Source organism: Mobula hypostoma, chromosome 4, assembly GCF_963921235.1.
Source record: "Mobula hypostoma chromosome 4, sMobHyp1.1, whole genome shotgun sequence".
In the NCBI taxonomy this organism is placed as follows: Eukaryota; Metazoa; Chordata; class Chondrichthyes; order Myliobatiformes; family Myliobatidae; genus Mobula; species Mobula hypostoma.
In genome coordinates, this window is record NC_086100.1 from 138,240,254 (window position 1) to 138,266,252 (window position 25,999).

General features: G+C 40.0%; 2 protein-coding genes across 9 annotated transcripts in view; one reads left to right on the forward strand and one right to left on the reverse strand.

The window, feature by feature from the left end:
- The first annotated feature begins 1,445 nt into the window (after positions 1–1,445).
- ucp1 (uncoupling protein 1) lies at positions 1,446–12,915 on the forward strand. Of its 4 annotated transcripts, none has more exons than XM_063046619.1 (7): positions 1,464–1,818; positions 4,701–4,855; positions 5,064–5,271; positions 7,866–8,063; positions 8,153–8,254; positions 9,234–9,414; positions 11,992–12,915. In XM_063046619.1, exons 2-7 carry the CDS (start codon positions 4,730–4,732, stop codon positions 12,089–12,091), a joined length of 915 nt encoding a protein of 304 aa, XP_062902689.1. In that variant the 5' UTR covers positions 1,464–1,818; positions 4,701–4,729; the 3' UTR covers positions 12,092–12,915. The 4 variants fall into 4 exon arrangements, with proteins under 4 accessions (XP_062902692.1, XP_062902689.1, XP_062902690.1 ...); XM_063046620.1 differs by lacking the exon at positions 1,464–1,818 and adding an exon at positions 2,006–2,158; XM_063046621.1 differs by lacking the exon at positions 1,464–1,818 and adding an exon at positions 4,547–4,568.
- A 7,309-nt stretch (positions 12,916–20,224) lies between these two features.
- The window catches only part of elmod2 (ELMO/CED-12 domain containing 2), a 52,112-nt gene continuing 46,337 nt past the window's right edge, over positions 20,225–25,999 (reverse strand). For all 5 annotated transcript variants that reach the window (XM_063046625.1, XM_063046624.1, XM_063046628.1 and 2 more), the window contains one exon: positions 20,225–21,693. In XM_063046625.1, coding sequence (XP_062902695.1) covers positions 21,539–21,693 — 155 coding nt within the window. In that variant the 3' untranslated portion in view covers positions 20,225–21,538. The remainder of the gene's footprint in view (positions 21,694–25,999) is intronic.

Genomic DNA, 25,999 nt, shown 5'->3' on the forward strand with positions numbered 1-25,999 from the left:
GAACATTTTACATAGAACGTAGTACAGCACAGTACAGGCCCTTCGGCCCACATTGTTGTGCCGACCCTCAAATCCTGCCTCCCATATAAACCCCCACCTTAAATTCCTCCATATACCTGTCTAGTAGTCTCTTAAACTTCACTAGCGTATCTGCCTCCACCACTGACTCAGGCAGTGCATTCCACGCACCACCCACTCTGAGTAAAAAACCTTCCTTTAATATCCCCTTTGAACTTCCCACCCCTTACCTTAAAGCCATGTCCTCTTGTATTGAGCAGTGGTGCCCTGGGGAAGAGGCGCTGGCTATCCACTCTATCTATTCCTCTTAATATCTTGTACACCTCTATCCTGTCTCCTCTCATCCTCCTTCTCTCCGAAGAGTTAAGACCTAGCTCCCTTAGCTGCCAGTTTAAAAAAAAAATTGAAGCATGCTGCCCACAGTTTTAAATTGGGGTACTCGGAGACAGGACAGGAACAGTTTGTTGTAGTGTTACTCTATTGCAAACGCAGACAATGTTCAACGAAGCTGCGGTCAAGGGCTTCTAGTGTATTGTGCGCATGCATCCAAACTTCAAGCCAAGCGACCGCAACATGCGATGACGCAGCAGGGGCAAGGCTCTCGTCTATTCTGAACGTCAAGAGCTTCCACTGTCCGTTGGCTGCTCTGGACCAGGCCCGTCGGAACTCTCCGAGCCATTGGTCCGTCAGGTCGCGCCCACAAATCACACGCCCATGAGCAGGCGCTGCGAGTAAGCAGAACTCATAGGAGGGGTTTCCCTCGGTCATTGCCACCATGCTGGTGCACACGCCACCTCAAAAGTGGTCTTTGTGTTAATTTAACAACTATTCCCAAGTGCACAAAATTTAATATGATGGAATTTACCCAGAACATGCGGGAATTGTGTTTCTTTCTATATTATCACGTATTGCATTGTACTGCAGCTGCTAAATTAACAAATTTCACGACGCATGCCGGTGTTAATAAACCTGATTCTGATTCTGAAGGCCAGGAGCCAGCGAAAGGGAAAACGGTGTTAATGTTTCGGTTTTGACAACCTTTCCTCAACCAGATGTTGCCTGACCTGCTGAACCTTTCCAACATTTTCTGATCTTAGTGCAGATTACCTGCATTGTTTTCTGTTTGCTTATGTGCCATTCAATGAAATGTCAGTTTCTTTGTGCCTGGGTCTTCATACGTATATCTTTTTGTAGCTTAATTGTGTCGAGGAAACTATTTTAGTTGGAGAAATCTATGGACTTTGACGAACTCCCACGCAGGCGATATAATTTATAACAAGCAGACTATAAACTTGTTCTGAGATAACATATCACTTTTTTTGACGAATAAACAATTAAAATGCTTATGAAGTCTTCAGATGCAGCTTTATTTTTACCGCGGAAAATTATGACCTCTACACCTCAGGAAAGAACTTTGAAATAACTTCGGTTGTCTGCCCCGCCTGTTTTTCCCGAGAGATGTTTGTTCGGTCTAGGACCAATGTCCTGGGACATTTTGGTAACTTGGCTGCACGGTGAAGGTTAACATTGCAAGCCGTAAGCCATGCTTCTTCTCGGCCTCTGGTGTAATCGTGACGAAACTCCAAGGCTAAAGTAAGCAGAAATGGCAACGGCAATCATGTTATCTAAGCACTCGACCCCTGTAGGAGCGGCCAATTGTGGTTGTACTTTGGCCCAGCATCTGAGCTACTAAGGGTTAAGCAACTGCACAAAACCCAGGTCAGCAGCAGTACCTGCAGACAGCAGAGGGAGGAACTCTTCCGAGATTTGCTACTTTCAGAACAGTAATCCCCTCTCAAGGTAATTCTGAAATACTTAAAGGTGTGCCATATACTGTATTTAAAACATTATTATTTTATATTGGAATGCAAGAGTAACATTTCTTCATTGCAATTAGTTTTTAGTATTTTACTTTACTGTTGTCTATGCTGATGCCAGTTTTTTAAAAGATGGTATGCAAGACGCTCTGCTTTAAAATACTCTATGATAACGTTGATATTGGTTAGTGAGCAGATGAGGTGGATGGATTCCGCAAGGCTGGGTTCTGCACGGATCGCAGACCATACTATATTTCGGGCATTGTAGAGAGTCGTGCTTCTTGAACACTTTCAGACCAACAACGTCAATGAGGCAGGATTTGGTAAGAATATTAGCAAGGACTGAAATGGGCTTTCTTTAGGTACCTTGCCATTTTCTTCTTCTTATCAAGCCCTTCCCTCTGCGTGAAGGAGGACCTGCGATTATTCCAGCTCCAAGGACTGGAAGCTTGTATTTCCACTGATTCATTCAATGTGGGGTGGCAGTATACTCCAGCTACCAGGGGGACTTGACAGAGCAAGATCTTGGTCCAGTGGCATTGAGGTCCAATACTATTGGCTCTGCTGAAAGACAAGCTATCACCTTAGAGCCCAAAATTCTTTCTTGCCTCAACCCATGTTCATCTGCTCCTTACTCTTCAGTAACCCCTCTCATTCTCCCCACCTCATCACCCCAACTTCCACCTTCAGTTTCACCCCTGCTCTAGCATCCCCCAGCTCCCTATTCCTTCTGTGACTCCCTTTCTTCTTAGTTCCTCCTCTTATCATTCCCCTTCCATTTCCCTATTCTCCTGCTACCATCTCTCTTCCCATTCCAGCCTCCCCCCATGCTCACCTGCTGTCTCTCTCCTAGATGAAGACCACTGCTCACCCACTCTGGGCTACATCAAAGTGCTGAACACTCTTCTTTCTGCCCTTAGTCCCAAACCCCTAGCTCAGATTTTTAACTGACACCCGCCCCCCGCCCCCCAGATTGGGAGAATATTTAGCCACCTCACCAGGATTCTGGCATCTCCCTGGTGCTCTGAAGATGGGGCTGGTATCACCATAGGACGATCAGAACTGAAGCTCAGGGACAGTAAAGCTCCAAACAGCTAAACTGATGAATTCCTGAGCATGTTTTACATTTTAACAATTAAGTCATAATTTAAGTGAAAAGATTATCTATTTCAAGGATTTAAAACCTTGCTCTACTTTTCTTGTTAGTTGGTTTACAAATGGGCAATTACATGAATAGAGCGTAAATTTTAAGAGCAATTGTTTTTAAGAAGTGTTTTTAGCATCATGATGGAGGTTTACTTGTGTGCTGCCTATAAACGCTGTTTTATCAATAAAATTTTGACTTTAATGAAAGGGAATCTCTGCTGCAACTCTCACCATCACTGGAAGGTTAATAAAAGAACAAACACAATCACAATCGTCCATCAAATCAGTCTAGGATGCCAAATGCCTCTGTAAACAGCAAACATTGTGACTTAAGCTCTTGACAAATGCTCCCTGTATGTAAAGGTTTATTCACATCATTTTAATGACCTATTAGAACAAATAAAATAATACACTTTGTAGTTGACAGCAACTTATTACTACAAAACTGCAGTTTCTCTTGCTACTGATAGAATGTGCTTTGAAAAATAGTATTTTCATTAGATTAAAAATAATAACGTTTATTCTTTGGAGGTAGGAGAATGAAAGGTGACCTTATCGAGGTTTATAAAATCATGAAGGGCATAGAAAGGGGTGGATGGTAGCATTCCTAACCCCAGAGTAGGGGAGTCCAAACCCAAGGGGGCATAGGTTTAGGGCAAGAAGGGAAAGATTTAGAAGGGCAGTTTCTTTACATAGAGGGTGGTGAGTGTATGGAATGAGCTGCAATAGGAAGTGGTTGAGGCAGGTAATATAGTATAATTTAAGATGCACTTGGAGGGTGAGGCATAGAGGGATATGGGACAAAATTGGGAAATTGGATCGGATGGGTGGGAACCATGGTCAGCATTGACTTGTTGGGTTGAAGGGCTTGTATCCACTCTATGCCTCTAATACAAAGGCTTTGTATAGAAGCACTGTACTCTTAGGTCCTGTTGTCACTGGGTACTGAGGGGCTGTGTCCTATGATACACCTTGCAAATACCTGATGGTTTATTGTTCAAAGACGCTATATGTGTGGTGTTGGTAATTTGCTCATAGGATATATTAACTTGATGACACAATGAATTGTGTAGTTTTGACAATACTATGAGTGTAAGGAAGACCATGTTCTGTTTTAATTCTTGCAAATATTTTATGCACGAAGTTTAATTTTGAAATATAAGAAATGTCACTTGACTAATTGTTGGGATTTGGCATTTCCATTAGGAAATGCATCAACGTCTGAAGGCCTCCCAGTGACTACTGTCTTAAGTTCTGGTCTTCAGGAAGTGTATGGAGATGGATTGGTGGAGTTATGGGGTGGGTGGATTTAAGAGAGAATATGCTGCAGGAGATTTCCACGGACATATGGAAAATTGATTACAACTTGTGTTGATCAAGCAACACACATCAAAGTTGCTGGTGAACAGGGTCTGACAAAGGGTCTTGGCCTGAAACGTCCACTGTACCTCTTCCTAGAGATGCTGCCTGACCCGCTGCGTTCACCAGCAACTTTGATGTGTGTTGCTTGAATTTCCAGCATCTGCAGAATTCCTGTTGTTTGTGTTGATCAAATTCTGTTGATAAAGTGACATGTATAATATGTAGGTCAGAACAGTTTTTTGTTCGGTTTTAACTATAATGAATGCAAAAACAAAAGAAAACAAGACAATGCATCACCCACATCAGGAAGATTGTAACCTGAGTAGTTAACAGCGTGACTTCATTATTTCTCTCTAGGTCGGACTTTGCAAAGTTTTGCAGTCAGGATGGTGGGGCTTAAACCGTCCGTCGTTCCTCCAACTCCTGGTGTGCAGTTCGTGAGTGCTGGTACGGCAGCCTGCATCGCCGATCTCATCACGTTCCCCCTAGACACGGCCAAAGTTAGATTACAGGTAACGAAACAATGCTAATTTACGTTCCCTCTGAAATGCATTTGGAAACTAATTTTTCAACGAATTGTGTATGTCTGGATAAAGAAATGAAATTCTTGGTTTTAGAGGGAAACTAAAATTAAAGATTTTGTCAAAAATAGAGCTTTACAGTTGTATCCGCCTGAAACTTGTTCTTATTATCCATGAGTAACTCACGTATCTGGTTTAGATTCAAGGAGAAGCTAGAAAGTGCCAAGGACGGAGAAGTATCAGATACCGCGGGGTTTTGGGGACAGTGCTTACAATGATCAAAACAGAAGGACCGAGGAGTTTATACAGTGGATTGGTCGCTGGACTTCAAAGACAGATGAGTTTCGCTTCAATAAGGATCGGACTGTATGATTCTGTCAAACAGGTTTACAGCAGAGGGAATGAACGTAAGCAGTAGGGAGGAGGAACTATTAAATAAATATTTAACAGTATTGAAAAATAACTCTAGATGTACTATGTAGAAACTATGCGCATATAAGATATTATTGTTATATTAAATAAGCATTATGGTACAAAGTAGTTAACGCAATGACTGAATGGGTACAAATCACAAGGGTGAGGTCAGCACTGAATGCGCGTTCAGAACTCGACATCAATAGCATGGCGAGTCGAAAATAAATCAGCGAGTACCCGCACGAATATCAAAGGCAGAAGCTAGGTAAGAGTGAAGGGGTGAAAACAAATTACCTTTTCTATTATGGTTGAAACAATAATTGAGTATCAATATCTCGTGGCATAAAGGCATGGGTCGGCACGTTAGCGCAGCGGCGAGCGTAACGCGTTTACTGCCGCAGCTTGGAGAATTGGGTTCAATTCCTATTACCGTCTGTAGGGAGTTTGAACGTTTCCCCGTGACTGCGTGGGCTTTAATCTGGCTTCCTCCCACGGTTGGGGTTAATAAGTTGAGGACATGCCGTGTTGGCGACAGATGCGTGGTGACAATTGCGGGCTGCCCAGCACGATCGTCCATATGCGCAACGACGCATTTCACAGCAGGTTTCGATGTACATGTGGCAAATTAAGCTAATCTTTCTCTTTAATGAGTGCAAAAAAAATGTCAGCGGCAAAAGCTACTTAAACCCTAGTGAATATATCACATAACTGATAGAAGATAACTACTGTAGTATGGTTAATACTAATATGGTTAATGCTGAATATTTAAACGTTTTAATATAAAATTAACAACCCATGTACAAATATCTCAGTAAAACGACTGACAGCACACGTAATCACAGAATTACCATGACGCTCGAGGAGGTCATTACATCAAATCTATAGCAGCTCTCTGCAGAATAATATCATATTCTCTTACTCCTTGCTTGTAGCCGTCCAAATTAGACCACAAGGCATAGGAGCAAATTAGGCCTTAAGCCCATCGAGTCTGCTCCACCATTCGATCATAATTTATTAATTTTCCTGTAACATTTGACACCGTTATTAATCAAGAACTCATTAACTTCCCAATGAGTTGGCCTTCACACAACTGACTGTGACAATGACATCCACATTCACCGCGCCCAGGTTAAAGGAATTTCTCCACAGCTTTGTTCTAAAGGGACATCCTTCTATTCTGAGGCTGTGTCCTCTGGATCTAGACTCTCACTATTGAAAACATGGCGTCTAAATCTACTCTATCTAAGCTTTTCAATATTTGGCAGTTTTCAATGTGATCTCTTCTCATTCTTTTAAACTCTAGTGAGTACAGGCCCATAACTATCAACTGCTCTTCTTATGTTAACCCTTTCATTTGAGATCATTCTCCTAAACCTTCTCTGGACCTTCTCCAATGCCAGCATATCCCTTTTAGATATGGAGCCCAAAACCACTCACAATACTCCAAATGTGGTCTGACCCATACCTTATAAAGCTTCAGAATTACATTCTTGCTTTTATATTCTAGTCCTCTTAAAATAAATGCTAACACTGCCTTTGCCTTCCTGACTACTGACTCAACGTGCAAGTTAACCTTTACGAATCTGACTTCAGTCTATTTTATCATGTGCTTCCAACTATGGGTGCATGGGAGCACACGATAAAATAGGCTGAAGTCAGATTCGGTAAAGGTTAACTTGTATGTTGAGTGGATACAACATCTTTGCCAATATCTTCCTAACAACTATAATTTCATCAGGCTAATTTGCTTATAATTTCCTGTCTTTTGCTTCCCTCCTTTCTTAATGAGTAGAGTGCCATTTGCAGTTTTCAGTACTCTCAAACCATTCCAAAATCTAGTGATACTTGTAAAACTTCACTACTAATGCCTCCACCATCTCTTCAGCTACTTCTTTCAGAAGCCTGGGATGTTGTCCATCTAGTCCAGGTAATCATGAATATATTCACTTTTGGCCCTCACTCAAATATCCAGCATGCTGCTGGCGTCTTCCACAGTGAAGATTGACAAAAAATACTTATTCAGCTCATCTGTCATTTCTTTGTCACCCATTACTACCTCAGCAGCATCAATTTCCAGTGGTTTGATGTCCACACTTGCCTCTCTTTTACTCATTTAAAGTAAAAAAAAACATGTCAGGTGGAAGAGAGTTAACTGAACATATGTATATATAGACATAGCTGTGCTGGAAGATAGTTGACACAAATATCTTCCAGTGAAGCCTGCTAAACATTAAACATCTTACTTATTTATTTGTACATAAGTATAATATATAATATTTATTTGAACATAAATATCAGTAAAATTTAACCATAAATAGTGAATGTGCAGATATCTAGAGGGTACAAAATACTTAATGATTGAAATAGGCGGTGCTCTATATCATCTTGTATGTAACAGATGTTGGCCTTTGTAAAGATTAACATAAAATGTATGCATGAAATATAAGCAATTATAATTATATCTGCTACAGAATAAACACAAAGATTTTTTTACTGTGAAACAGTTTGTTAAAAAGAAAACATGTTATGTATAGCTTGGTCCTAGCGTGATGTGTGAAATACTGATTAATCCCCTCTTTCTCTACAGATACCGGTATAGGTACCTCCACACTGGCAGCTTGCACTACAGGAGGGCTTGCCGTGGCATTGGCTCAACCAATGGATGTGGTTAAAGTTCGTTTTCAGGCACAGGGGAACATTCAGGGTGTTCAGAGACGTTACAATGGAACCCTTCAGGCATATAAATCAATAGTCAAAGAGGAGGGAGTTCAAGGACTTTGGAAAGGTGAGCATGACAGCAAAATTCATCTAGCTGCCTTATCATGGATTTGATGGTATTTCAGTTATACTCATATCTTGTTTGCCTTCCCTTAGGAACTTTCCCTAACATTGCTCGAAATGCTATTGTCAACTGTTCAGAGCTTGTAACCTATGACATCATTAAACAGACCATTCTGAGGAACAAACTGTTGACAGGTGGGCTTACAGCCTTGATCTTTTTGGCAAAGTTAATGTTTTTTTTCCCTTTCGCCTGTGCTTGTGCATTTCTTAAACCAGTGCAAAGAAGTGCTTACAGTGCATCACATTGTACAAAGTGTACTTGCATGCTTCATAAACAAACTGTTCAAGGTGAATGTGTGGATTACATTTTGGGATGTTGACTAATTTTAGAAAACATGTAAATGCTATGTTTGTAGTGGGTAGCATGTCCTTTCTGCTACTTTTATAGAAATATAGCCATTCCAGAAGAAATCCATGAGGGGAGAACAATCTGCATTAACTCTTCTCTCAATACCAGTTAGAGCAAAAACAAGTATTTTATGTTTTGGATTCTATTTAAAGAAGGGAAAAATCTGTAAGCATCATTGGAATTGTAGTGTATTTAATATTAAATAAATGAATATTAAATGAATAATCAATCCCACATTGATTTAATGTAATAATAAATGAGAAGGTTATCATAAGTATTAACAGGAACAATCGTCCTTTCCAATTTTAATGCTTCCTGTGTTACTTAGTTATTTCAGAGAGTCTGTGTTTAAATGTCTATAGGTTGTAACTATTTCGAAGATAAACTATTTGTATGATTTGGATCAATACAAATCTTTAATGATAAGACCGCAAAACATGAATATGAATATAAAGTCTCTTACAGTATTAATATGTTGATAGTCCTTATTATCAGTAAGTAAAATTATCCACCTATCAAATGATTCAAATCTTAACTTCAGGAACTCTTGCATAAAAAATTATGATTATAATTCCACTTTATTTTTTTGATATGATTTTGCGGAGCTACTAATTTTCTACATTTCAAGATCAAGAAACCTTGATATACTGTACCACAGACATTACTACAACCCTTCAGATTCTTTACATTGGAAAGTGTAAGCTGGAACTAATTTAATGTCTTCATCTGATTCTGAAATTGAAAAATATTTTTCTCAATTTATAGATAACTTTCCATGTCACTTCATCTCGGCCTTTGGCGCAGGATTTTGTACGACAGTGGTGGCTTCTCCTGTTGATGTAGTAAAGACAAGATACATGAACTCTGTTCCTGGACAGTACAGAAGTGCGCTCCATTGTGCCCAGACCATGCTGTTTAAAGAAGGACCAACAGCCTTTTACAAAGGGTAAATACATTTGATTCACTTAATTAGCAGTAGGGCATATCTTCCTACTTTTGTTTTTTTTTCTTTATTTTCCTTTCTTTTCCTGATAATATTTGTATAGGGACCCAGGAGCCTTATAGGCAATTTAAATGCAGGGTGTATACAACTGAACTTTAACTTTCTCATACCGGAATCCATCTAGGTTTCCAGCAGTTAGATCTTACAAATTAGTGAACAATTGCAATTTTTGTTGATTATGTGTTTTTCCATATCTGTTGAACTCTTAAAACAGCAGTGCATTGTCTGCTTCTAATGCTGCAGATTCTTTCAAGTGATCTGCAGTTCTCCCACATGACCAAGATCTATTTCTTACCTTCAGTACCTTCATACATGTACTATTTGGCAAGGAGGATTTGCTTGACTTGAAACACTCTGCTATTCAAGTTTGTCCTACAATAATAGATAACATCTTGGTAAAACAAATTATCCATCCAATATTTTGTTATTAATTTATACAGAGCCATAGAACCATAGAACATTACAGCACACAAAACAGGCCATTCGGCCCTTCTAGTCTGTGCCAAAACTTTATTCCAGTAGTCCCATTGACCTATGTCAACTTATATTTTAACTAAAGAAAATCTGCAGATGCTGTAAATCAAAGTAATACACACAAAATGCTGGAAGAACTCGGCAGGCCAGGCAGCATCAGGACCCTTCGTCTTGAAGGGTCTCAGCTTGAAACGTCAATCATTTACTCTCTTCCATACATGCTGACTGGCCTGCTGAGATCCTCCAAAATTTTGTGTTTATTACTCATATCTTAACTGCCCACTTTTTTCTTTAAGTGACCTTCTCCATTAAGAGTTCCTTGGGCCAGTTCCATTATTCAGCTTAATTCCACACCCCAATGTCCTTGCCCATGCAAAGGTAAAATTGCGATGATGCAAGAAACAATAGCTGTAACCGTCAAGAAATAAAACATCTGAACAAATTGGGCTATTTTTCTGTAGGAAATATAAGACTAAGTACTTGGGGCAATAAGTATATGATAGTTTCGGGTCAACTTAATAGGAGTTGGAGAATTTTGAAATTAGATATGAAACTTCCTGTTACTTGGAGCACTTAATGCAAAGTGCACACTGCATTTAAGGCAACATTAGATAAGTTTGAAGGAGAAAGGAACAGAAAGATTTGTTGACAGGAAATGAACTAACATGGGAAGAGTCTTAAGTGGATCATAATAATAATAATAACAAAAATAATAAGCATTTATTGATCCCAAGTGGGAAATTCTTTCACTACAGCAGCAAAAACACACATTTAAAAACACACTTAGCAATGTACAGACTTAATAATAAAACATAGAATAATAATAAACACAATAATAATGTACTGATGTGCAATAATATGCAATGATAATGTACGGAATAATAAAGCAGAGACTATTGTACTATGATGTGTGTTCTCCGGTTACGGAGATAAACTATTGTATATGCTTATTGCATTTGGTAGGAAAGATTTTCTGTAACGATCCTTGTGACAGCAGAGCTGAATGAGCCTGTTTGAAAGGGTGCTCTGCTGCTTATTCAGTAGATTGGAGAGGATGTGCCAGACTGTCCATAATGGGTAACAGTTTGCTTAGTGACCTCCTCTCCACCATTAACTCAAGAGTCCAGGTTGTAGCCAAGGATGGATCCACCCTTTTTGAAGAGTTTATTTAGTCTTTTTGTATCACCAGCACCAATGTGGCTCCCCCTACATAAAGCAGAAAAGAAGACTGCACTCGCTACAACAGACTGGCAAAAGATCTCCAACATCCTGCTGCACACATCGAAGGATCTGAGCTTCATCAGAAAATTGAGTCTGCTCATCCCCTTCTTATAAACAGCCATGGTGTTGGTTTTCCAGTCAAGTCTGTTGTTGAGGTGAACACCCAAGTATTTGTTCTCCTCCACAACCACAAATTCTTCTCCCAAATGTATACAGGACTCATGACAGTCTTCTTCCTCCTAAAATCAATCACCATGTCCATGGTTTTTGCCGCATTCAAGAGCAAGTGATTCCTCCCGCACCACTCCAAAAACTTGTCCACCAGTCCTCTGCCCATCTCAGATAAACAAAAGGACTGACCATTTATGCCAAAAGCTTCTCTCTTTACAGTAATTAACAAGTACAAAACCTTTAAAATCTTCAATTGACATAGCGTTTCTTTTGGGAGAGTTGCAGAAACAGGAATGTAAAAGTTCATTTTTAACACCTTTACATAATATTACATCTGTTTGTAGGTTCCTCTACCTGTTTCTTCTAATTTTTGTAACCTTCTTTAACAATTTACAACATGTATTCTTTGTCATTGTCAGTGGTCTTATTTTTTTGATCACCTTATAAATATCCCATTTTTTGGCTGTATAATTTTTTGTGCATTTTTATTTTAAAAATGTGTGGTTCTTTCCTTCATAAATACATTGCCATTATGTTGTCTTTATCCTTATCCTGCTTGAAAATTAGGAGAACTGTAGGGGTCATTTATTTTCTAATCCTATGCTCATCTATCACTCCATACAGTGAATTCATTGTAATTTTTTTCCCTGGCAGGTTTACGCCCTCTTTTCTACGTCTTGGTTCCTGGAATGTGGTAATGTTTGTATCCTATGAACAGCTTAAGAGGGCAATGATGTTGGCCAGAGAAAGCTAAGCTTGTTCATAACAATGACTTTTATGGACCATTTTGAACTTCACCGAGCTCACAGAAGTACTGTCCATGAGCATGGAGAACTGGTGTCACTATAACATGAACATCTTCAGCACTGGATGAAATGTACTTCTATGAACAGCATTTCTTTCATTTTGAAAATTTAAAAAAGCAGATGTTGGAAGTCAGAAATAAACACAAGTGGACAAGAGGTCTTCAACGTGAAATACTAAGTCTTCCCACAAATGCTGCCTTGACCTGCTGTTTCCAGTAATTCCTGTTTTTATTCTTTTGATCTTATTCTATTATATCACTATGACTGGAAATACTTAAAAGCATATTTATGCTAACACAATTTTAAACAATGACTGACTGGACAAAATTAAATACTTCACTTTATATGCCGTATAAGTTGAAAAAACCTATTCAATATGTTTTAATTTCTATAAAAAACTGTAAAATGCACTTTACTACTGATTTCACAATTTGAAAAGTTTGAAATATTGAATACATAGTTTGAAAGTTAATTTCAATCCTATCATCAGGCCATTGCAGTTAGCTTGAGTTGAATTTTGGTTAGCCATCATTAAGTGTTTTATTTATTTGATAATGTTAATATAGATTTGTTTTAATAAAAACACATTTTAAAAGAAGCTATATATTACCTTTCATGTTACATTTAGAGAGAAATAAATTAAAACCTAATTCTTTTGCATTATTGTATATGAACGGTTAATATGTCCATCATGATAGTTGTTGTCACTGCGCATTTGTTATTGCACAAAAAATAGGAAACTTGTAATAAAACAGACTGGCTATTCATCACATCCATTGATTGAGTCACTCTTGATCACATTTTACTCAAAATTATATCACAAGGATAGAACACTTAGATCTTTGATCTATTAAGGTGTACATGTCATCAGTATTAACTGATTGTGTATGAAATTGTAAAGGATCTCATTAATATATAAATCTATATTTTGATCTACTATGACATCATTTTAAGCACTGCTGGTCCATGGAAATCCTTAGTCTGAAGTATATACTGGGTATTTAATGTTTTTAGTTAGATTCAAATTCTGGATTTCATATGTTGATCTGTCACGGTCTATTGGTATGCTAAAAATCTTTCTCAATCTGGTTGTCCTTATTGGCTGAGATAATCATCGAATAAATAATCATGCCATTGGCAAAACAACTGCCTGTCACTCACTCCACGACTTCCCTCAAATCATTTGCCACTGAAACTTCCACCCATGCTTACATTATCTCTAGCCACGGATCTTCCAAACTTCTACATTTGAAAATAGAACACTGCTTCCTGTAACCTAATTTAGTAACAAATCCTCTATCACTGTTTTTGCTGATGTGCACCAGTTACTGATTCATTTATTTTAAAATTGTTTTCCTTGTTCCTAGGCCTTCCATGACCTCTCCATCCCTGTAACAACCTCCAGGCGAATAAGCCCTGAGATTTTCTGTTTATTAATACTGTTCCTTGTGCATCCCATATCTTAAGTTCTCCATATTTAGTAAGCTTATTTTCATTTGCCAAGGTATTAATGCTATGGATTTGCTTTTGCCGTGAACTCTTCTAAGAAGCCATTTAAACCCTATTCTTTGATTAAACTTAACATAACTTACTATTTCTTCATGTGACATATTACTGCAAAACTAGATCATTTTCAATGTTAAACTGCTATATAAATGCAGCGTAGTATTGAAAACTAGAATCATATGACATATAGCAATCTGGGTTGTTACTGAACATCTATAAATTGCCTATCAAATTATGAAAGAAATACTTCCAAGATTCTAAAATTATTTCATTTCTAACAAGTACAACTCTTGAAGATCAGAGTGGTCGGCTTTGTGCGGAACCAAAGGAAATGGGGGAGATCTTAAATAGGTTTTCTGCATCTGTATTTACTAAGGAAGCTGGCATGAAATCTATGGAATTGAGGGAATCAAGTAGTGAGACCATGGAAACTGTACAGATTGAAAAGGAGGAGGTGCTTGCTGTCTTGAGGAAAATTAAAGTGGATAAATCCCCGGGACCTGAGAGTGTTCCCTCAGACCTTGAAGGAGACTAGTGTTGAAATTGCGGGGGCCCTGGCAGAAGTATTTAAAATGTCGCTGTCTACGGGAAAAGTGCCGGAGGATTGGAGAGTGGCTCATGTTGTTCCGTTGTTTAAAAAAGGATCGAAAAGTAATCCGGGAAATTATAGGCCGGTGAGTTTAACGTCAGTAGTAGGTAAGTTATTGGAAGGAGTACTAAGAGACAGAATCTACAAGCATTTGGATAGACAGGGGCTTATTAGGGACAGTCAACATGGCTTTGTGCGTGGTAGGTCATGTTTGACCAATCTATTGGAGTTTTTCGAGGAGGTTACCAGGAAAGTGGATGAAGGGAAGGCAGTGGATATTGTCTACATGGACTTCAGTAAGGCCTTTGACAAGGTCCCGCATGGGAGGTTAGTTAGGAAAATTCAGTAGCTAGGTATACATGGAGAGGTGGTAAATTGGATTAGACATTGGCTCGATGGAAGAAGCCAGAGAGTGGTGGTAGAGAATTGCTTCTCTGAGTGGAGGCCTGTGACTAGTGGTGTGCCACAGGGATCAGTGCTGGGTCCATTGTTATTTGTCATCTGTATCAATGACCTGGATGATAATGTGGTAAATTGGATCAGCAAGTTTGCTGATGATACAAAGATTGGAGGTGTAGTAGACAGTGAGGAAGGTTTTCAGAGCCTGCAGAGGGACTTGGACCAGCTGGAAAAATGGGCTGAAAAATGGCAGATGGAGTTTAATACTGACAAGTGTGAGGTATTGCACATTGGAAGGACAAACCAACGTAGAACATACAGGGTTAATGGTAAGGCACTGAGGAGTGCAGTGGAACAGAGGGATCTGGGAATACAGATACAAAATTCCCTAAAAGTGTCGTCACAGGTAGATAGGGTCGTAAAGAGAGCTTTTGGTACATTGGCCTTTATTAATCGAAGTATTGAGTTTAAGAGCTGGAATGTTATGATGAGGTTGTATAAGGCATTGGTGAGGCCGAATCTGGAGTATTGTGTTCAGTTTTGGTCACCAAATTACAGGAAGGATATAAATAAAGTTGAAAGAGTGCAGAGAAGGTTTACAAGGATGTTGCCGGGACTTGAGAAACTCAGTTACAGAGAAAGGTTGAATAGGTTAGGACTTTATTCCCTGGAGCGTAGAAGAATGAGGGGAGATTTGATAGAGGTATATAAAATTATGATGGGTATAGATAGAGTGAATGCAAGCAGGCTTTTTCCACTGAGGCAAGGGGAGAAAAAAACCAGAGGACATGGGTTAAGGGTGAGGGGGGAAAAGTTTAAAGGGAACATTAGGGGGGGCTTCTTCACACAGAGAGTGGTGGGAGTATGGAATGAGTTGCCAGACGAGGTGGTAAATGCGGGTTCTTTTTTAACATTTAAGAATAAATTGGACAGGTACATGGATGGGAGGTGTATGGAGGGATATGGTCCGTGTGCAGGTCAGTGGGACTAGGCAGAAAATGGTTCGGCACAGCCAAGAAGGGCCAAAGGGCCTGTTTCTGTGCTGTAGTTTCTATGGTTCTATGGTTCTAAAATACAAAGCATCATATTTTAAAAGTTTCAGCTAGCATATTGTTGAGGTACATTACCTTCATAATAAATCATGTTATTTACAAATGATTCTGGTAATGTCTTATGAATACCACAAATGGTCAAAAGCTAAACATTCAACGGTAATGGTGAGATAAACAGCAGAACATCATTCTCTCAGCCTGCTGTGTTAGAGCCATATTCTTTTATAAGCCCCACCCCATAATGCACCTATCCGAGCAGTTTTTAAATACCACTATTATACTCATCTCAACCACTTCCTCTGGCAGGTTACTCCATATACTCACCACCCTATTTGGAAAAAGATGCCCCTAAGTCACTTTTAAATCTTACCCTCTCACTCCAGATCTGTGGCACTTCCCCACCACAGAGTAAAGAATGCCATCATCCACCTGATCTACGCACCGCATGATTTTATAAACCTCTATAAGGTAACCCCATACTCTCCTGTACTGCAGGGAATAAAGACATAGCCTGGCCAACGTCTCCCTATAACTCAGGCCCTCTAGTGCTAGTAATATCCTTGCAAGTCTTTCTGCACCCTTTCCAGCTTATCCACATCCAACAGGACAACCAAAACTGTATACAATACTCCAATTGCAGCCTCACCAATGACACACAAATGCAACATAGCATCCCACCTCCTGCACTCGGTGCCCTGAATGATGAAGGCCAGCATGTTAAAAGTCTTTACTGCCACCCTATTTACCTGTAATGCCACGTTCAATGAACTACACACTTGTACTCCTAGGTCACTCTGTTGCATTACACTCCCTTGTGCTCTGACATTCATAGTATATGTCCTATGCTGGTATGACTTTCAATAATGCATCACTTACACTTATAGCCATCCATTTGCATCCATCAGCCTACTTCCCTAACTGATTAAGATCTGCTTATAATCTATAATAATTTTCTTCACTATTAACAATACCTCTTAATTTTGTGTTATCCACAGACTTACTGATCAAGCTTTGTGCAATGTCACCCAAATCATAAGAATAAGGGTTCCAACACCTAACCCTATGGCATACCACCAGTCACCAGTCTTCATTCAAAGAAACAACCTTGTTTCGGACCTCTGAGCCAATTTTGAATCCCTGGTGACTAGTTCTCCCTGGATTCCATAGGACCTAACTTCTAAGACCAGCCTATCATGTGTTACTTTGTTGAAAGCCTTGCTCAAATCCAAATAGACAACATCTACTACCCTACCCTCATCTACCTTATTGGTTCCCTCTTCAAAGCTCCAAAAGACTCATCAAGCCCAACTTTCCACACACAAAGCCATGACAACTCCGACTATTCAGACTCTCTATCCAAATGCTGATATATCCTGTTCCTCAAAATTCACTCCAGTAATTTTCCCAATACAGATGTCATGCTGACTCACCTGTAGGCTTGTATTGCTAACCTTCTTAAACACTTGAAACAATTGGGTGTTAAAAGCATGCAATTTATGCTGATTTTTAAATTTATATATTGGGATACAGCTTGGAGTAGGCCCTTCTGCACCACCCAGCAACTTCTGATTTAATCCTAGCCTAATCATGGGAAAATTTCCAATGATCAATTAGCCTACCAACCAGTATATCTTTGGACTGTGGGAGGAAACCCAAGCACCCGGAGGAAATCCATGCGGTCACAGGAAGAATGTACAAACTCCTTACAGGCAGTGGCAGGATTGAACAGGTTCAATATCAAAGGAAATAAAATTCAAATGTCTCACAACATTCGGCAGAACTATTATCAACAGGAGAGAGAAAAATAGATGGCGACGTTTAACAAATGTAGTCCATTTGACATAAATTAATTTATACAGTAAGCATATAATTGAAACCCATGAGTAAACCAGGCCCAGACTGGATACAAAGTGAATGGGTGAACCATGGGGAGTGTGTTTGAATAGAAGGATCTTGAGTTACAAGTATGTAGCTCCCTGAAAGTAGCGGCACAGGTAGATGAGAGTGGTGAAGGCCACATATGGTTAACGACTGCCTTCGTAGTCCAAGACATTGAGTATAGAAGTTGGGACCTCACACTTGACATACTATGTGTAGTTCTGGTTGCTATGTTATGAGAAAGGATTGACCAACTTCTATAGATGTGTGGTGTAGAGTACCTCGACGGTCTACATCACAGCCTGATAATGGAAACACCAATACCCCTGAAAGGAAAATCCTATTAAAAAGTAGTGGACACGGCCCAGTCCATCACGGGTAGAGCCATTCCCACCATTGAGCACTTCTACTCGGAGCATTGTCATAGGAAAGCAGTCATTATTAGGGACCCCCACCACCCAGATTATGCTCTCTTCTCGCTGCTGCCATCAGGAAAAAGGTACAGGAGCCCCAGACTCACACCAACAGGTTCAAGAACAGTTATTATTCTTCAACCATCAGGCTCTTGAACCAAAGGGTATAACTTCACTTGCCCCATCACTGAAATGTTCCCACAACCTATGGACCCATTTTCAAGGACTCCCCATCTCATGTTTTCAATATTTATTGCTTATTTATTTATTATTATTTCTTTCTTTTTGTATTTGCCCAGTTTGTTGTCTTTTGCACATTGGTTGAATACCCAGTTGGGTCTGTCTTTCATTAATTCTATTTTGGCTATTATTAGATTATAGATTTTTTGAGTATGCCTGCAGGAAAATGAATCTCAGGGTTGTATATGTTGACATAGATGTACTTTGATAATAAATTTACTTTGAACTTCGAGGATGTGATTAAGATAGTGGCTGCAAAAAAATCCTTGAGAATATTGCCTGGACTGGAGTTCTAAAAAGAGAGGTCGGAGAGGCTGTTTTCCCTGCAGCGAAGGAAGAAGGAAGCAAAGTGGTGACCTTATAGAGCGTTATAGAACTAATGGGGGGAATAGACAGGGCTGATAATCTTTTCTCCCCCCCCCCCGGGATAGCCAGGGTAGGAGGGTTTATGACCAGAGGGCAGAACTTAATGCCAGAGAGGTAAGATTTAAATGTTATTTGAGGGCAGCTTTTTTCCCTATATAAAATGTGGTGGGTAACTGAAATACAGTGCAGAGGAAGTGGTCAAAATAGATGCAGTTGCAATGTTCAAAAAAACATTTGGACAGCAAGTGACATCAATAGGAAGTGTTTATAGAGTCGGGATTCCCAGCCTTTTCTTTATGCCATAGACCCCTATCATTACCGGAGAGATCCATGGACCCCAGGTTGGGAACTCCTGGTTAATAGGATATGGGCCAAATGCTATGGGATTCACATAACATAGACACCTTGGTCTGCATAAGTTGTTCCCTGCTGTATAACCCTATGCAAAAACTTGCCATTTCCTGTTGAAAACATACCAAAAAGGTTAAAGGCAATGAATTATGAGAAATAAAATTAAGAATACTTGCAGGGGAGAATGCCTAGAAAAGTTCACCAAAAATATCAATACTTATCAGCCAAAGTTTTGTGGCCATCCACCCATATCCCATCAATTCAGCATTGACTCCTTCAACTGTAGAAATGGTGCAAACTCGAGAAATTAAACAAAACAGTAGGATTCATAAAGTAATAAGGATAGACTTAACATTATAAAAAATAACAATCACCATAAATTTGGCAATCTGCAGTTATTAACTGTAAAAATTACAAAAAGGAGGTCTAAGTCATTCAAAGCTGCTACGCAGGTTGACTCTGTGGTTAAGAAGGCATACGGTGCATTGGCCCTCATCAATCATGGGATTGAGTTTAAGAGCCGAGAGGTAATGTTGCAGTCAGACCCCACTTGGAGTACTGTGCTCAATTCTGGTTGCCTCACTACAGGAAGGACGTGGAAACCATAGAAAGGGTGCAGAGGAGATTTACAAGGATGTTGCCTGGATTGGGGAGAATAGATTGAGTGAACTCAGCCTTTTCTCCTTGGAGCGACGGAGGATGAAAAACACGTGACCTGATAGAGGTGTACAAGATAATGAGAGGCATCGATCATGTGAATAGTCAGAGGCTTTACCCCAGGGCTGAAATGGCTAGCACGAGAGGGCATAGTTTTAAGGTGCTTGGAAGTAGGTACAGAGATGTCAGGGGTAAGTTGTTGTTGTTTTTTTAATAAAACGCAGAGAGTGGTGAGTGCGTGGAATGGGCTGCCGGCGGTGGTGGTGGAGGTGGAAACACTATGGTCTTTTAAGAGACGCCTGGAGCTTAGAAAAATAGAAGGCTATGGATAAAGCCTAGGTAGTTCTAAGGTAGGGACATGTTTGGCACAGCTTTGTGGGCCGAAGGGCCTGTATTGTGCTGTATGTTTTCTATGTTTCTATGTTTCTAAGTACTCTGAAACAAATTCCAGAAAGGTCATTACTTCATCAAAGGAACTGGTGCAAAAACGTTTTTCTTGCCCATGGCATTTAGTGTCCTTGAAGTTGTAACATTACTTTTTAAATATGCAAAAATCAGATCTGCATGAGTAAATCTCAAACTGCAGTGTAAAAAAATACAGAACAAATACCACATACACTTTGCTGTTGCAGATACAATTTTAATTGAGCAAAAGTTCATAAAATAAGTTCTACTTTTACACTTATATGGGAAGCCATCTGGTACAAATCTATATAAACTTTAAACAGAGCATCTTTTGATGGTAGGAAGTATCTCATTCAATAAACTAATCAACGTTCAAGTATAAATGTATTATCTAGGTTAATCACACCAGTAATAAATACAAAACATCCGACTGAGGGTGATACACCAATAAGCATTCCTCAATAAAAAGCAGGAAAGGTGTATGAAAAAATATCACCTGCTGCTGCCATCCTGAGTGAGATGAGGCTCAAAATTTAAAAAAAAGACATAACTTACATTTTTCTTGTGCCCCTTCAAAATCTCTAACAACAACCAGAAATTATTTTCTTTGGTGTTCTTAATTTGTCTTTGTGGAGAGTGGTGGTGAGTGCTATTATCATTTCTCACAATGTGACAAAAGTGATAACAAGTTCTTATTTTTTGAGGACCATCACAATTATACAAGCAAGATTGTCAACAACTTGAACTTGGTCACAGCTCTGTGTAATTGTCAGCTAAAATTGCTCCAATGCAAAGGTTAATTTATAAATTTATCTGCAATGCACAGGATTTTTCAAAATAAACATCCGTCAGATTAAAACCAATTATTGTTGCTGGAAAACTTAGATTTACAGCATATATATGTTCACAAGCTAGATGGAAATGCCCTGGTGGGGTTTAACAAGCCACCCATTTTCCATCCAATTCTGTGTGTAATTTTAATTGTGAAAAACACAGAATCATTTCTAAAACAATAACCTCAACTGAAAATTTCATACAAGAAATCTAAAAAAACTTTGTTCTCATTGATATCAGTCTTATAATTAGCCGAAATATGCCCAGGTTATTTTAATGCAGTAAAACAAAGTTAGAAATTAGTAACAACAATTTTAGACATACTTATGAAGCCTCTGCATTAACAGCAAAGGAAACTGTAATAATACTAAATGGATTTATTGTTAACAGGCTGTCCTCTAAAGTTAAAACTGAAAAATCACTCAAATTTAGATACATATCAGTACTTCTTTTAATATGCTTACCAGTTCCATTACCGTAGTTTGAATCATACCATAAATAAATTACCGATATCTGTGCTACCAAACGCAAGGCACCTTGAGACAATTTTAATGTATGCTTTTTGATAAAGGACTTATTCTAAATTTCCGTCACAAAATGTTGATACGTTTCTGTTTAAAAGAAACAAATCCACTGCACATATCCACCGCTTAAACTCACTTTGCTCAATTAATGCTAAGTGGTATTTTATGGGTTTCGTGCATTTTACTGTCCATTTGTTTTCAGGGTAAGGACTGTGTGGGGATCTATCAAGAGCTCTTTTACCCTTTTGTGAAATTGTTCTCTATAGTAGTTGAATTCCATAATGCTAGATGGCTGCTCCTTGAACCAGAACTGATTAAATTCATACATCAGATAACCTAAAACAAAACAGAAATGGTTACTTACAGAGATGGACGTAACTGACATTTCGTTTCCACTCTGCCCATTTATTACTGAGTCACCAAACTAAAGTGCTTACTTCTGTGCCTAACTGAATGCCAAGAGCAAGTTTCCCAGCATGCAAAACCCCAATAGTTTAAGTATCAAATGTGCATTGTGCACTCTGCATGAGCTTCAAGAATACTGTATACAGAGAATACAGAACAGTACAACATAGGAAAAGGCCCTTCAGTCCACAATATTGTGCCAAACCAATCAAATTAGTAATTAAATGACAAACCAATCTCTTCTGCCTACACAATGTCGGCAGACATCCCACCCTGCAAAAACTCATTTCAGGGTGGTAGCGCCATAAATTTGCGGGAGACTCCCGAGACTTCCGGGGGGGGTGGGATGTCTGCACTAGAGTAGCTCCTTAGCAGCTAGCCAGCTAGTTTAAATAACGTTAGCTATGCTAATGAACGAATGACACCTGTTAAACTCACCTCAACATGTCTTTTACAGTCTTAACCCACCATGGGCAATAGAAAAGTCACTGTTGCAAACAGTGCAGCAAGCAACACTGACATTATTTTGACCCCTATTAGGCAGGGGTACACTTTAGTGTAGTCTGGGGTGACGTACGTTTTATATTTTCTTTTTTTTGGAACACTCTGCCACTCTTGACTTTTTTTGGAACTCTCTTGCTCTTGCTCTCGCTCTCGGTCACCCTCACTCGCGCTCGCTCTCTCGCGCTTGCTTTCTCGCTCTCTCTCGCACGCACTTTCTCGCTCTCTCTCTCACGCACTTTCTCGCTCTCTCTCGCACGCACTTTCTCACTCTCTCTCGCGCGCGCCCGCTTGCTTTCTCGTTCTTGCTCTCTCTCTCTTGTGGTCGCTCTCACTCGCGCTTGCTTTCTTGCTCTTGCGCTCGCTCTTTCTCGCTCATTCTCTCACGCTCACTCTCAAAAAAATCAATTTCCGGGACATTGTATATAATTTGTGGGCATCAGGGAGCCACTATTAATATGCGGGAGATTCCCGGAACTTCCAGGAGAGGTGGGATGTCTGCATCTGTATCCTTCCATTTTCCTCATATTCATGTTGCCCATCTAAACATCCCTCAAAAGTCTCTAATGCTTCTTCCTATACCACCACCGCAAGCAGCATATTCCAGGCACTAGCTATTCTCTTTGTAAAAAATAGGCCCCTCACATCTCCTTTGAAATTACCCCCTCTCACTTAAATACATGCCCTCTGGTATGAGACTTTTCAACCCTTGGAGAAACATATTGTCTGTCTACTCTATCGATGCCTTTTATAATCTTATAAACCTCTATCAGATCTCCCCTAGTCTCTGCCGCTACAAAATAACCAACCTCTCATTATAGCCCATGCCGTCTAATGTACGCAACATCCTAGTAAACCTCTTCTGCACCCTCTCCAAAGCTTCCACATTCCTCCTGTAATGGGGTGACCAGAACAGTAAAACTCCAGATGCAGCTTAACTAGAGTTTTACAAAGCTGCAACGCAACTTCCTAACTTCTGAACTCAATGCCTCAACTAATAAAGGCAAGCATGCCACATGCCTTCTTCAACACAGAATCAACCTGTGTAATCACTTTCAGGGAACTATAAACTTGGACCCCCAAGATCCCTCTGCTCATCCAACACTGTTAATGATCTTGCCCTTAACGGTGTCCTGTCTCTTTACATTTGACCTATCAAGGTGCAACTCTTCATATTTGGCAGGGTTAAACTCCATCTGCCATTTCTTTGTCCATATCTGCAACTGACCTATATCCCATAGTAATTTTTTGCCAGTCTTCTACACTATCCACAACACCATCTGCAAATTTATTAGCCCATCCATCTACGTTTTCATCCAGGTTATTTACATTCATTACAAACAGCAGAGATATCAGTGGAGATCCCTGCAGAACAACATCAATCACAGACCTCCAGCTAGAATAAGTTCCTTCGACCATTACCCTGTCTTCTATAGCCAAGCCAGCTCTGAATACAAATGGTCAACTCACCATGGATCCCATGCATCTTAATCTTCTGGGTAAGCATCCAATGAGGGACCTGGTCAAATGCCTTACTAAAATCCTTGTAGACAATATCCACAGCTCTATGTTCATCAATCACCCATGCCATCTCATCAAAAAACTTAATCAAGTTAGTAAGACACAACTTACTCCACACAAAGCCACATTGGCTCTCCCTAACTAGGCTATGGTTTTCCAAATGTTCATAAAGTCTATCCCTAAAATACTCTCTAGTAACTTCTCTATCACTGCAGAAAGCAGCTGATTGGGCAATCAAGGTCAGGTGACCAAGCATTTTGAAAATCTCAAACAGATAAATAGAGGGATAGCTCAAGCGAAGCAGCCTGTGGAAAGCGGCCAGTGAAGGAGTGGAGCTTTGAGGCTTTGCCTCGAGAAATTTTGGCAGTTGGTCTGTGCAATCAAGTCAATCAAGGTTTGAATAGATCAGCAGAAAGCCGTTGATTAGACAATCGAGATTTGAATAGCTCAGACTCAGCAGAAAGCAGCTGATTGGGCAATCGAGGTCAGGTGACCAAGCATTTTGAAAAGCTCAAACAGATAAATAGAGGGATAGCGCAAGCAAAGCAGATGTCTCTGACTGGGTGTGGCAGAGATACAGGTATTCTGGTGCGAGAGGGAAAGCAACCAGAAGTTGTAATACATGTTGGGACCAATGACATAGGCAAGAAAAGGGATGAGGTCCTGAAATGTGAGTTTCAGGAACTAGGCAGAAGACTGAAGAACAGGACCTCAAGGGTGGTGTTCTCAGGATTGCTGCCAGTGCTATGTGACAGTGATGGTAAGAATTGGAGGCGATGGCAGTTGAATGTGTGGCTGAGGAGTTGGTGCAGGGAGCAGGGTTTTAGATTTTTAGATCATTGGGATCTCTTCTGGGGAAGGTGGGACCTGTACAGATTGGATGGGTTGCACCTGAACTCGAGGGGGAGCAATATCCTTGCAGGTAGGTTCGCTGGCATAGTTCGGGAGGGTTTAAACTAATTCACAAGGGGATGGGACCCAGGGTGATAGAGCAGTGAAAGAAATGCATGGAGTAAAGCCAGATCTAACATACAGAGAGGCTTTGAGGAAAGAGAAGCAGAATAAATGGTGTAAAGACAGTAAGGTGGAAGGGCTGAAATGTGTGTACTTCAATGCAAGAAGCATCAGGAACAAAGGTGATGAACTGACAGCTTGGATACATACATGGAATTATGATGTGGTGGCCATTACAGAGACTTGGCTGGCACCAGGGCAGGAATGGATTCTCAACATTCCTGGATTTCAGTGCTTTAAAAGGGATAGAGAGGGTGGAAAAAGGGGAGGAGGGGTGGCATTACAGGTCAGGGATACTATTACAGCTACAGAAAGGGTGTGTAATGTAGCAGGATCCTCTTTTGAGTCACTATGGGTGGAAGTTAGGAACAGGAAGGGAGCAGTTACTCTATTGGGGGTATTCTATAGGCCCCTGGTAGCAGCAGAGATACAGAGGAGCAGATTGGGAGGCAGATTTTGGAAAAGTGCAAAAATAACAGGGTTGTTATCATGAGTGACTTTAACTTTCCTAATATTGATTGGCACCTGATTAGTTCCAAGGGTTTAGATGGGGCAGAGTTTGTTAAGTGTGTCCAGGACGGATTCCTGTCACAGTATGTGGACAGGCTGACTAGGGAGAATGCCATATTAGATCTAGTACTAGGTAATGAACCGGGTCTGGTCACAGATCTCTCAGTGGATGAGCATCTGGGGGACAGTGACCACCGCTCCCTGGCCTTTAGCATTATCATGGAAAAGGATAGAATCAGAGAGAACACGAAAATTTTTAATTGGGGAAGGGCAAGTTATGAGGCTATAAGGCTAGAACTTGCGGGTGTGAACTGGGATGATGTTTTTGCAGGGAAATGTACTATGGACATGTGGTCGATGTTTAGAGATCTCTTGCAGGATGTTGGGGATAAATTTGTCCCGGTGAGGAAGATAAAGAATGGTAGGGTGAAGGAACTATGGGTGGCAAGTGAGGTGGAAAATCTAGTCAGGTGGAAGAAGGCAGTAGACATGAGGTTTAGGAAGCAAGGATCAGAAGGGTCTATTGAGGAATATAGGGAAGCAACAAAGGAGCTGAGAGGCTGAGAAGAGCAAGAAGGGGGCATGAGAAGGCCTTGGCGAGTAGGGTAAAGGGAAACCCCAAGGCATTCTTCAATTATGTGAAGAAAAAAAGGATGACAGGAGTGAAGGTAGGACCGATTAGAGATAAAGG